At 36.9% G+C, this 14446-nt stretch overlaps 1 protein-coding gene across 1 annotated transcript in view; it reads left to right on the forward strand.

Moving 5' to 3' along the window:
* LOC149779734 (ubiquitin recognition factor in ER-associated degradation protein 1-like) overlaps nt 1–7575 on the forward strand; it is a 47477-nt gene extending 39902 nt beyond the window's left edge. The window contains exons 11-12 of the mRNA XM_089940594.1: nt 1896–1980; nt 6106–7575. Of these exons, the coding sequence (XP_089796720.1) occupies nt 1896–1980; nt 6106–6177 (157 nt within the window). The 3' untranslated portion in view covers nt 6178–7575. The remainder of the gene's footprint in view (nt 1–1895; nt 1981–6105) is intronic.
* The last annotated feature ends 6871 nt before the right edge of the window (nt 7576–14446 follow it).

Below are 14446 nucleotides of genomic sequence, written 5' to 3' on the forward strand. Positions count from 1 at the left end.
ATAAATTATTTGTTATATTTTTCAAAGCTTGTTGTTTTCACTCTTTCTTGTGTTACTGTTTATTCGAGCCTAAACACATAACAAATGGTGTTTCCCAATTAGAATCCCCTTGCCTTGAATAAAGAACCTGGTGTATAAGACTCAGTGATATAAGCTTGATCGTATCCTACTTTTTTTAAATTATTATATCTAGGTTGCATCTAGGATGTGCAATCGTGAAATTTCCACCTAAATTTAAGATTTCCCACAAAATTTCACATTCTGTATGGGCAAAATCATGCAAAAAATAAGAATTGTCTGCATTTTTTGTGAAGAATGTGCTATTTTGATATATGTTGTCTTTTAATGTAAAAATCCCAGTTGTCACTTTCAGTGGATATGTTGTCCTTGTGCAGTTGTGAATTATGTCACGTATTTCCTGTGTGTCATGTGCTTAGTTCTGATTGGTTACTAAGAAAGGCCAGGAGGGCACATGTTTGATGCAATAGGAACATCCTCTGCCTTTTCTGTCAATTCGACAAAGACCTATTTCACGACCTGACGGAAATGGCCTATCGATGTTTGATGCTAAGGTTAGCTTGGCGGAACAATGTGAAAAATAGCAAAACCAGTTAAAACTCTGAGACTTTTTCATTATTTTATCAGTAATACTTACAATAATAGCCAGAGTGCAGATTTTTCTGTCAATAGGCACAGCAACAGTGAAAAAAAATCGTTGTATCAGTTGATGCTAAAGATGGTGGTGCTGAAACTGGGGTGTCCTTCCAACATAATTTTTTTTAAAAATTCATACCGAAATAAATTTGACCTGACTGGAAACGAATGAAATAAATCAGATGCTTTGCAATTGGTGTGTAAAAACTGTCAAAGAAAATTTCTTCATACTTGGAATTGCTTGTTTTAGGACATCAGCCTCTGACAGCCATATTGAATTTAGCTCACAAGCGGGTGATTCAGGGCTTGAAACGAAGTGAAAATCTTAAAACTACATGCATGATATTGATCAAGTGACACACAGTAAATATGTGACACTGTTTTTTTTAGATATAACAATGGACAGAGGAGTGACATAATTTGCTGTGCATGGTTTGATAATCTAATGGTCAGTGTGCAGAGAAAATACTGTTTTTATAAAACAAGATTTTGGTTTCAGTGTTATACTGTAATATACAGAGTACATGTATTTAATGTTATACCATAATATTCAAAACATATATGCACTTCATACACTTTTTATCCTTGCTATTGCTCAGTTTGAAAGTTTTTATTTTTACATCATCATGGTAGGTCCCCCTTGTCATTATGTTGGCCCCCCTTTTTTCAGATTCACTGGTGGCAAGTGCCCACACTTACCAAATCCTGGATGAAACCCTGCATATTCATTTATAGATACTTAGGGTAATGTTTTACAGCAGAACTATAAATTAGCAGAGTACTTATGATAGCCAAATTGAGTTTTGAACACCCACATTTCAGTCCGATAAACTCTTTCGAGTAGTTCAGCACTGTTTCATTAATTTGTCCATGCACCTTAAGGCACATCCTGATTTGGCTTTTGTTGACTATCAGACTGTTTCTTTTGATCATGTGATAGTGTTGAATCACCTTTGAGAAGGTACAGGCAGAGGCTTGTGAAATTTAGTCAAGGCCTGAACAAAATTATTTAACCTAATTATCCAGCATTCTGTAACATAAAAACTTGTCACAGCTGGAAGCTCAGAAAACTTTGTCCATCTTAAATTTTGCAGTAATCAACTTTGTTATTTGGTTTCTGTATTTTCTCATATTTTTATATTTTTTATTTTGTTATTTTTGTCATTATTTAAATAATGTAATTGGTAAAGCTAAATATTACCCATAACAATGTATCTAAAGTTTTTTATCTTTGTTTTTAGGGGAATTCCTAATTACAACTACAAGAAGGGTACCATTACTTTTATTCGAACACCAAGACCGACAGTGTCCAATGGAAACACAGAGGTAATATTTCTATGTAGATCCAATCAAATTGTCTTTTTTTTAAAGAGTTTCTTGTGTTTTTTCATACCTGTACTTTACTAATATAAAAAATGTTTCAAACCACTATCAGGCTTGTATTTGATGAGTAGCTGATTTTCATATGTCTACTACAAGGTGTCAGACTTTTTATATTTCAGTTCAAATAAACCACTGATTACATACTTGTATGTGTGAATCATAGCCAATACAGAAGCTTAACAAAAATAAAGAGGTACTCCCATACTCACCTACTCACCCCAGTTCCCTTCAAGCACCTCCCTTTTGCCCTTTTTTGGTTCATTTTTGGCCACACAAGTGCCTCTTGCAAGAACACTAAAACCACCTTCAAACTGTCATTTTCTGTTTCAATTGTTTTTCTGTTTATTTCCTGTAAGATAAATATATGAATGTCCTTTCATTGCTTCCTAAAAGAATATTATAAATTTAAACTCAGATATTTTTATTGCCAAAATATGCACCTATGTTCCACATACTTTTCTCTATGTGACATTGTACACATTTATTAGCTTTAAAACTTTGCTATCTTTTACAGAATTTTCATAAAATTGTTACTGTTAATTAAAGATCTATCTCTTGAAAAGAAACAAAACTTTAATCTGATAGAAATTCTTAGCTGTGAAGGCTGTGTTGGCATTAGTGGTCATTCCATTCTCAAGTAGACAAACTTCAAATCTAGAATGCTTCCTTAGTCTGGTTATTGAAATTATACCTTAAGAATGGCATCTGAACTGTCATAATATCTTAAAGAGCTGTGGTAGCTAATTGGTGCTTCAAACTCATTATCCAAGGGTTTCATGTTCAATGCCCACCAGATGTGGATACCTTGGCATGTCCCTGGGAAAGTTATTTAGCTTCCATTTCCTCATCACCATATAGCTGATAATGTGTTAAAGTGCTGTTGAAAAAAAGAGTCAATCTAACACAGTATCTTCTGTTATAATGTCATGATGAAGTCAAACCACCACAATATCCTCTGTTGTAATGTAATATTGAAGTCTTTTATATAATGTCATCTTTCGTCTTGGAAAGGCAAACATAACCTGGTTACAAATCTCTCTCATAGATAGAGCAATGTTATGTCAGTAGAATAGCATGTGTTGATGGTTTTCAAATTAAAATAAATATTGCTTATTTTACTAATCAAGTTGAAAAATCTAAGAATATGGTTGGATCCATGCTAAAACTAACAACCTGAATGTCTGATTAAAATTTATGTAAAACATTGTATGCAGTGTAGATTGATGTTGACGATATTCTGCTCTTTTGTGTCCTACCTTTACCTATAAAATTAATAACATAACATTATGAAAAAAGAACGACAATAACATTTTAAATCTTGGTCATAAATAGCCTCCCTCTTCCATACCCTCTTTGAGGTAAAACAACAAGGTAAAAATAAAAACAAATAACAGAAAAGAAATACAGGAATTAAGATTTTGTTCAATCACACAACCTTGCTCCACAGTGGTATTTCTTCTACAAGTAGATGCACAATGATGATATTTTTTATTGTATCTGACTTTGAGTTTAAAGTTGCTGAACATAGCATTTATTCCAGTCCATTTGAAGGAATCCTATCAATGGTCAATATCACTGTGACTGAAAGAAGAAAAATGGTTTCCACACATTGACTCATTAACTCAAGTTGTCTACTATAAATGGTTCAAACCCTAGCTGAGTCATATTAAAGACTTATAAAAATAGTACTACCAGCTGCCTCGCTTGGCGCTCAGCACTTAGAGGCTAGTGTTAGGACTGATCATCCTGGTGTCAGGATAATGTGACTGGGTGGGACATGATGCAACATGTCTGTGGCATGATGCCCCAGTGCTAGGCATCACTATAAACTGCCATACTGCAGATATTATAGCGATATGACTGAAAAGTTGTTAAAGCTACGTTAAAAGTCTAAATCACACACACGCACACACATAAATGGTTACCAAACTTTGTGGATGGCTTGCGCTTGGGGTAAAGAAGTATCCTGTTGGTTTGGGGATAAAAAGATTAAAGAGCAAGGTCACTGTGGCCACAATAAGAAAAATGGTTTCTACACAATAGCTTCCTCACCATCTACAGTTACCAAAGCTTATGGCTGGCTCACTGGTTTAGTTGGGGTAACGATGAAACCTATTGATTTCAAGGTCAAAAGTAATCTGATAAGGCAGTCCCAAAACCTGTATTGGTATGATGTGTGGTCTGTAGTTTGATCTCACTTACTCATAAAACATTTCAATTTATTGCAGATTTTTGTCTGCAAGACACAAGTGCCATTATTATAGTTAGACAGCATTTCTTCTGGCTCATGTTGAATGATTTGGTTTTGTGGGTTTACTGCCATTTTTGTGCACATGATAGGCTATACATGGTGGCCAGTATATTTGATGCAGGAAGAACCTGGGAACACCCTGTGAAGGACCTCCCACCCACATGAAGCTAGTGGCAAGTTTTCTCACTCATGTTGGCTAAGCCAAGACTCAGTGAAATGTGAGTGATCTGTAAAGATTAGTGCCTTGGACCACTCATACACCCAGGACCCCCATGCTGAAGGGACCTCTCAGTAATCTGTACAACAAATTTCAGTATTAAATCCAATATTTTTATTGCTTGTAAATCCATATGGAAGAACACAACCATTTTGAATTACAAGGCTCCACTGATTAATATCAAGGAACCAATCTGGTCCACTCATTTGAAATTATTGTTTTAGTCATGTGACTGAATCATCTTTGGATCTGTCATGTGATGGTCTCATGTGACTATTATCTTGGTGCACCCCTGCATCAGATTGCAACTTGGATGAATTATCTTTTGTCAGTGTTAAAGTGTCTTAAAATGTGGATATTAGTTTTGTGTTTGAGAATTTGAGGATGGCAATGATTGTTTTACTGTCACTGATATCCGCTTTACAGGCACCACATCAATGGAGCCAGCAAAACTGAATTTGCATAAAAGCTTAAAAATATCCTCAAGTTCTCATATGCAAGGCCAATTATGCTGCAGATCATCAAAACAAGAAGTTCTCATGTACAAGGCCAATATGCCCCGAATCAGCAAATCAAGAAATCCTCATATACAAGGCCAATATACCACAAATCATGCAAACAAAGAACTACTCATTTACAAGTTTATTGTGCCCCAAATCAACAAAACAAGATTTACTCATATACAAAGTTGTTTTGCCCCAAATCAAAACGAAGTCCTCATATTGAAAATCCTTATGCCCCAAAGTATGCAAACCAAAATGTCCTCATATACAAGGCCAGTATGTTGCAAATAATTCATAACAAGAGTCCTCACATAAAAGGTTATGACCCAAAATCACATAAAACGAGAAGTCTTCATATACTTGGCTATAATGCCCCAAATCAGCAATACAAAAAGTCCTCATATAAAGTGCTTTTTGTCCCAAATCATGCCAAATAAGAAGTCCTCATATACAGGGTCATTATGCCCCAAATCATGTCCAACAAGAAGTCCTCATGTACAAGGTTATTATGCCCCAAGTCAAGCCCAACAAGAAGTCCTCATATACAAGGTTATTGTGCCTCAAATCATGCCCAACAAGAAGCCCTAATATACAAGGTTACTATGCCCCAAATCGTGCCAAATAAGAAGTCTTCGTATACAAGGCTAGTAGGCTCCGTAAACATGCAAAACAAGAAGTCCTCATATGTGAGGCTAGTATGCCCCAATTCATGCAGAACAGGAAGTCTTCCTAAAATAAGCTGTAATGCTCCAAAATTGTTAAAACTGATATGTTGCTGCAAGAATCCCTTGATCAGAGAATGGTTCCACAGCACTTTGTCTAAAGGCATTTCCTATACTGTAACACCTCGTCATATTTTCTTTATTAAAGAAACTGCCCAAACTGGAAAATAGAAAACAAGGGAATTCACTTCACAATGAGGGTTTCAATATTGAATGTGTTCTTGGACAAAGTTTGATGAAAAGGAAAAGCGTGTCAGAAATAAGTTTTCAACATTATGACCAAAGTAATGAAATGTCATACAATAAAACGTGTTCCATTTTTAAAAAACGCCGTTAGAAACTAACTGCATAAAAATGTTATAACTTTCTTTCCAGGATAAAAGCAAGGTGTTTGAAGCATTCTCTGGAGAAGGACAGTCATTGCGCAAGACAAAAGGGAGAAAATAATTATAAAGCTGTGGTTGCATATGTAAAGACGTGATAGTTACATTGATTGCAGTCAACATTTATTTATTTTCAAATACTGATATATTTTCATGGATAGATGCATCTCATTTCTCCATCTGTGACAAAAACATCCACTGCTATACTGTCAGTTCATTTACTTTGTCGTGCTGTTATTCTCCTTTATGAATATGCATTTCCAAGATACATGAATATGCATTTCCAAGATGAATATCATAGTATGCAGTTTGAGATCTTGTTTAGATAATGTGAAGTTTTATGAACCAGTGAACCTCATGTTAACTGACAAAACCTGGAAATCAGTATGACTGGCTGCTCCATATTTTTGATTTAATTGTTGAAGCCTTCTTTACAAGAAAAGTAAAATCTTGATAAACATATGGCAGACACCTTTGTAGACAATTGTATGATACAAAAACATAGTACAAGACTATTTAAGCAGATGATCTAAAAACAATTCATGTTCATCAGTTCCTTGTACATTGGAACTAAAACCTGGTTGGTCTTGATGCCAAAATAGAATCTTAAAAATAATACAGCATGAAATTTTCCTTGTATGACTACGTCTGCTCAGTAGTTAGCATGCCTGAAGGGGTAATAATCCTACCAGCAGGTCACTCATGGTCAGCTACTGTGGTGTGTCCTTGGACCAGGCATTTTGCTCAAGTTGCCTTTGTATTTAATAATCTACTGGTGTTAATGTGCAGAAAAACATGAAACCAAAACCAGCTGACATTCTTTATCATGCTTCAGTGTCACTAAGTTTATGGATCTGTTTGGTCAGCAATATTAGAGTGACCCAGTATTGTTTTCAGACTGGATGCTCAGTGTGATAATTCTCACTTAAATTATCTTCATACGTTTGTTTACTTACAAATTTTGAAGAGTAAATATTTGTTGCAAGCAAAATGTAAAACAGTAATTTATCATTTTTGTAGGAACTATTTTGGATATATGTTGCATTTATTCTCTCTCTTTTGTCTAGATATTTGGCTGAATTGTTGGCTTGTGTTTGAAATAAAATTTCTTGGTTCTTGTAACAGTTAATTATCATATGAGCTCTATGATAGGTAAGCATTGAGGAAACTGTGACTCTGTTTATGTCTCACCACACATTTTTTGTTTGGAGCATATATTGTTTGGGTCACATTTTTGTGACTTTCATGTTCCGTGAACAAAATGCTACAAATTTTTAGTTATATAGTTTGTTGGAGGCCTAATTGTGGATCGGAATTATGTGCAGGTATGTACGTATTTGCTTACAGAACAGTTGTTGCATGTTTTATGTATCATTCTACTGTGATTTATGAAGATGTGAATATTAGCAACTGTAGAGTGGGCTGTTAAGAATATTGAATAAATGTCTTCAGATATTCTTTTCGCTGACTTTAATTTAGTATCATTTGTGTTTAACCTTCTTTTGGTGGATATCAAGTCAGGTTTGGCATCTCTTTTTTGGTGATGACAGCAGCAATAACATTGTCATCATCAATATTATCAACCTTAAGATTACCATACATACTCGCTAATAAGGCAAGTCCATCTGCAAACTGCACAGAGCCAGGTCTGCCATCACATAATGTGCCAGCAGATCTGGGTCTTTGCAGTGTTTAAGGAATAATCGGTAGAACAAACAGCATAGATCCTGATCTGCAGGTGCACTCTGCTATGGTACATCATGATTAATGTTGTTTGCAGTTTGAATTGTTTTATACGCAAGTAAATTCAGTATGTAATGATTCTCTTATTCAGCAGCTGCTTTATTCAACTCAAAAGGAGACCACTCCAGTTAACTAGTGGTTAGGAGCATCCTTGGGTTGAGTCATACCAAAGACTTGTAAAAATAGTACTAGTAGTCACATCACTAGGCATTCAGCATTAAGATGTTAGATTTAGGCCTGGTCGGCCTGGTGTCAGGATAATGTGACTGGGTTAGACATCATGCTACATGTCTTCAGCATGATGTCTCAGTGCTAGACATCACTCACTATAAACTGCCACACTGCAGGCATCATAACCATATGACTGAAAAATTGTTAAAGCTATGTTAAAAATTCAAATCCCACACACACACACAACTCAAAAGGTACAGTTCTGTGTTTCCTTACTATAAGACCATTCATGTGCTGTTATGCAGCGAGTACGGTCATGGACCCAATTTCATTAAGTGGTAATTAAATTGTATGTATAATATATTTTATACATTGTTCTCACACTTAACTCATTCGGCCCCGATCCCGTCTGTACACATGATCCAGTTTCTGCATTCAATGGCCGACCCAGCCTGTAGTCATGGTTTGTTAACTGCATTCATTGGCTGATTCCATCTCCAGTCATGGTGAATGTGTGTTAGATACAATGTCTCTGATTAGTTACAAGTGGGCTTTTTCCAAGAATCAGACCAATATTAAACTAATCAGAAATTATTTTACTTTCATGTGTGCAAATTTGAATTCTTCAGAAGCCAAGGGTTACTAATCAAGAGCAGTTTCACTAGACTTATTCTGTTCATGAAAAATTGTAAATGATGGTGGACATAAGAGTGATTTTTTTATGATGATGAGAGTGAAAATGAGGAGTTCCTCAGGTTTGATCTAGAAAATATTGAGCAAGGAGAGGAAAGATATGTTCAGCAGTTGGATATTTTGTGAGATTTAGATTCGGACATAGACGTTTCTGAGATTGAATCGTCAGAAGTAGAGGATGCTGATAGCAATGATAATATGGCTGATGACGTGTCTAAAAATATTACACATAATTTTGTAAATGTGAATAAATAAGTTGTGAAAGACTTGGACAAACAGGAAAAAAATACAAATATATGTAGACAAAGTCATGTGGAATAATTCGTGAAAATTTCATGGATTTTTATTGGATATAAGAAGAGAAATTAAGGTACGAATGAATGCATGTGCAAGATGTTTACAAAATTTTCCAACAGGTAAAATCTCCCTGGGGCACAAGCAGCTAGACACAGCTTAGTGCTGTTGGGGCATAGCAGCAGTGGTACTAATAATAGTGCTGGGGCTGAATGAGTTAAGCAGCGTATTTGATGGTTCTTATTGACTGTTGTATTGAGAGAGTACCGTATATTTACTGTATGTCTAAATTTTATGTTAGAGTATGCTGTGATTTTTGTTATTGTGTTCTGTGCATCTTATATAAGGTATATATTACATTTATTTTGTATCTTAATCAATTAGTTATTCCAATGCAGTGATAGCTCAGTCAGTAGATCAACAGACTCATAATCCAAGGATTGCAAGTTTGGTATCCACACAGGCACCTCCTGCCTTGCCCAAGTCTTGAAGATGAGCTGCCACTCTCCTCCTAGACTATCAAGAAGTGATCAGTGATCCTATTTTCACAGGAGAGCAGCTAGTAGAGTTACTCCTATTTATCACCTTCCCCAGGATAATTCTTACCCCACACAGAGGAGTGCCAGGGAGTGGGTTCAAGATAATGATGCCTTTTTCCCTTCCGGTGGGTTAACATGAGTTTCCAGAAGAGCCAGCAGAGGTAGGTCCTTCCCTCCTATTCTTGTCCACTACTTTGCACTTGTCAAGTCGGGTGTTGGACAAAAGGATGCCTTGATGTTTACCACTTAACCACCATCTGCCCATAGCAGTCTAGGTCCCACTCTCATTCAGATCTTTTGCTATGGTTTTGGAATTTGCACAGAAGATTTTCTAGAGCCAAGAGTCCACCAGGCGGCAGAAAGGGTGGTCTGTACTGCCTTCAGGACTTCAGCTGCTGTGTTCTGCCTACAACAATCAGGATCATTCTTGTGCTTGGACCCTTTATCCCACTCTCTTGGACTCTGTTGCCTCTCAAGTGGGCATATCAGCTGGGACCTGTATTCATCTCCTGGTAAAAGCCTTGGAGGTTAAGGCTCAAACCCTTGTGACACTTGCCTTCCATGATCTCTTTTTGTCTGCCTCTGTCAGTCTTTTTAAAGAGGAATTGTTATCTAGAGTTCATGCAGGAGGCTGTATCAGTGCTTGCAGGATGCTGTTGCAAAAACATCAAGGCATGTGCTGTCCATGTCATGGCACTTGCCACAGAGCTTCTCCACCTCCATTGAGATACTGCCTTGGATAGATCTTGTTGGACCCCATCCAGAATCTTTTGAGGGCTGCACTATTTGTGGTGGAAGACATTCTTCAGAGGTCTTATCTCCTCTGTAGTATCACATGATTTAAGGGACCAGCAACACCAGGCCCTGGCAGGGAGACAGAGCCTTTTGAAACAGATCACACTTTGACTGACTGTGGAGACCTTCTCACAATTTCTTCAACAGGGTCATCTCAACAGACATACAAGCAGCCACAGTTCAAACCTACCCACCATCTTATGCTAGATGAGATGGTCAAAGAGGCCAAGAGAGAAAGTCTTTGGACACCTTCCCCTTCTCTAAGGAGGGAGATAGTTGAACATAGGAGGTGGAAGCATTTACAATAGCATTTTCCTCTTCTCAGTGCTTCTGCAGGTGCTTGACCAGCTCTCTTTTCAGAGGTTTGATCCTGCATCACAGATGATATATAGGTCCATCCCGCTTTAAATGAGAGATACCACATTCACTTCTGGAAACAGCCATCTTTAACACAGACCCCACTTTTATTTCACCAGTCCAAACTGGTTCATATAAGGGAAGAGAACACTTCCCTTATTCAGGTGAAAGCATTTCAAATGGTGGAAAACATCTAAGGTGGCACTCTACAGTTTTGTATTTTGCATAGGGTTAGGATTTTAAAGAAAAAGAATTTCCCTGGCTGTCCTCACTGGTTATACTGGCTGTTTATAAAAGATCTTGTATATCTTAGGTATAATTCAAAGAACGTTTAATTCCCTTTATTTTGGTATATGATTGATGGGTGTAATATGGGTTATAGAGTATACAGCTTGGCCTTACTTCAGATGTGCACCTTTCAAAAAAGTGCTAGCTCTACTTGGTCATTTTCACTTCCTGAACTTAGAGGTAAATTGTATAAAAAAGAGCCGATAACTTTTTTTACATTTTATATATTTGGTAATTCATTCATTGCACTTTCAGAAGCTGGTATTGTCTAGTCTGGCAACATTCATTTTCCCTATTTTAATAGCTGCTATGTATAGTGTACTTTAGACTAATTCAGGCTGATTTTTTAACACAAGGGAGCAGTCATTTTAGTTAGCAGTGTGCTTAAATCATGTAAAATTTCCAAAAGTACAATATACAAAGAAATATCATCCACATTACATTAATGTAGCATAGAGGTATGCCAACATTCCCTCCATTGTGCATGTTTTAAATGCGAACTACTTCACCTTACATATGTCACTCTCTCAAAAGTACATATTAATTGGTGAGTGCCCCCTAAACAGTGGGTTTCTATTTATGAATCTTGTTAATGTTGAAGAGCTATGGAATGTTTTGGCTCATCATCAATCTGTCTGCCTTTAAACAAACTTCTGTAGGTAGTGTGCTTAAGGATGAAGACTACTGCCTTAGTCAGGAATACCATATGACTCTACAATCTCCATAGATCTGTAGGATGGATACTTTCACGTCTCATTAGAAATACCTCCACTTTTGTCTCGGCCAGGAGATATTACCATTTTGATTTCTTTCGTTCAGCCTTTCCTCTGCCCCCTGAATCTATAGCAGGGTGATGGGGCTAATAGCAGCTCATCTATATAAGGGTGATGGGGCTAATAGTAGCTCACTTGATGTCCTTAACGGATCCCTATCGATACTGCAATATTTATACAATCGATTGATGCACAATGTCCTTGGAGGTACTATCCTGAAGGACCTGTCTCTCTAATGGTCAGCAATTATTTTTATGGGTCAACCTAGAGAAGTAACATCTCATCCCTTTAGGATGAATTTCTTCACCAGTGAAGGGAGGATATGGGTCCACCTGACAGGACCATTCAGTGTCTATCTCTCTCTCTCTCTCTCTCTCACTCTCTCTCTCTCTCTCAAGATCAGTTTCTGGTCTGAATCCCACAGACACATTAGATAGGGATTGGTGATCACCTGGAGCTGGGTAGTGTGGACTTCATAGACTTGCATTTTGGGGGAAAATGTAATTCAAGTCCTGCAGGGGTGTATCAACTGCATAAGGTGGATTTTGTGTTAGGGTTACTTTGGACAAAACATCAGCAGTAGCATACACTTGCAGTTTCTCTTTGCATCAAAGTTTATAACTTCTTCCAATGGGCAGTTTCAGGGGAGATCACCCCTCTTAGAGTTTGCTATATACTGGGCTAAATGAACATCCTGGCAGACAGCCTGACTAGTTTGGACCATGTGGTCCATGCAGAATGGTTTATGCACCAGATGGTAGCTAAGATGCTTTTTCAGCTGTGTTAGGCAATTAGTGGACATGTTCACCACAAAAAATAACAATTTCCCATTTTATGTATGTCCATTGCCAGATAAAAAGGCTAGGGCAGTAGATTTGAGTTTTAAAGGGTATTGCCTGTACACTAATACCTTCTAACCTTTCAAAATAATTCCGCAAGTTTTCAACCAAGTCAGGATTTCCATGTCTCAGCTTATCCTGACTGTCCCACGCCCACCTATATGGCCTCAATGGTCATTATTCAGTGACCTACTCAACCTGTTAGTAGATGATCCCAGGAGATCACCACAGAGGAGGGAGGGAGCTGCTGGTACAGCACATGGGGTCTCTCCTATGCAACAACCCTCAGATACTTCCACATGTGGCTCATCTTAAACAATTAATTCTCCAAGACCAGTTTGAAAGCAAGGTTGCCAGCTGCATTCCCAGGTTAGGAGGCAGTCCACTTCTGAAGTGTATGATGCAAAGCAGAGAATCTTCTGTAATTGCTCATTAGGAAATGTGTTGATCCTATTTGTCCTATTTTAAATGCAATACCACACTTTTTTCATTTCTCTTTTCAAGGGAAGAGAATGTTCAGTTTTTCTGTTATAAAGGGCTATAGGGCAACCTTTTCCAACATGCAAGTTCTCTACAGGTTCTGCCGTTGGGTTTGACCCTCATCTTTCTAATCTCTTTTGGTACTGTGATCATCAGAGGCCAATATCTTGCTTATTAATTCCTCGACGGAAACTTTAATGCATTTTTGGTGCATTATCTAGCTTCTTACAAACCTTCAACTGAAGGTTCAGTGGTACCATTCGGGCTGTCATTCATTTCCACAGTGTCATATAAGTTGTACTCAAAGAATATCACTAAAATAATTATTAACAGTATTTGGTATGCTAAGATATCTTTTACATAATCTGTGTTGAATTGCTTCTATTTCTGGTGACTATTCATACCCATATTTCTCAACTATAAAATATTGGTTTTACCACAGCATCAGATATTTTGAATATTTTAAATATATCCTGTATTTGTAATCTTCCAAATATTTGTTGATACCTAAAAGTTCTAGTTACTGTTTTCAGCACTTGTGATGCCAACATGTTTTTGCCTTAGTCCAGCTCAACCTCGATGTGAAAAGCAACCCCATATATTTATTAAATGACATTGTTTCAATAAATTAATCCCTTTAATACCAAACGCTCATAATTTCTCAGAAAGCCACCAATTCAAAAGACAATTATTTTTATTTTTGCTTGCTTCATTTCCATTCCTTTTTCAATACAGAATTAATCTATGGCTTTAATTTCTCGTAGTAACTGTAGTTTCAGTACAATTAGCCATACCGTCTGCATACGGTAAGGCAAAGATCTCTGGTATATTCTCTGTGATCAAAATGCCCCTATTACACTTAGTTCATAACTTTTGAACTAAATCTTCAGTAAAAGGACAAAAAAGAATTGGGCTTTGAACACATTCTTATTTTTTTCCCATATTGCAGTTAAAATATTTGGTTAGTCCATTTTACGTTTGTACACAGCTTTTCAAACAAGAAATACATTTTTTTTAACTTGTATAACATTTTTATTAATACCTCTTGGTTCAAAACCTTTCATCACTCACAAAGTAAAAGGGCGTTGTGTTCTATGTGCACCAGAGAGGGAACATGAATCAGTATTTCTACATCGCCCAAATTAGAAGTAATACACACCCTGGTAGTACTGCATAGACAGTTTTGTACACAATTCTGTGGCAAGAAGCCTATTGGTTTGGGGTGAAACATCAAGTTCAGATGTCAGAGACTGAAAGAAGACAAATGGTTTCTGTACAAGCTTCATTTATCTATATGGTAAACTATTGAATTAGCTTGGGGTGCAGTATATAATGTGCTTTTCACTGTCTTCTTGTCATGG

This window comes from Sinohyriopsis cumingii, chromosome 17, assembly GCF_028554795.1.
Source record: "Sinohyriopsis cumingii isolate HCF-2022 chromosome 17, ASM2855479v2, whole genome shotgun sequence".
NCBI lineage: Eukaryota > Metazoa > Mollusca > Bivalvia > Unionida > Unionidae > Sinohyriopsis > Sinohyriopsis cumingii.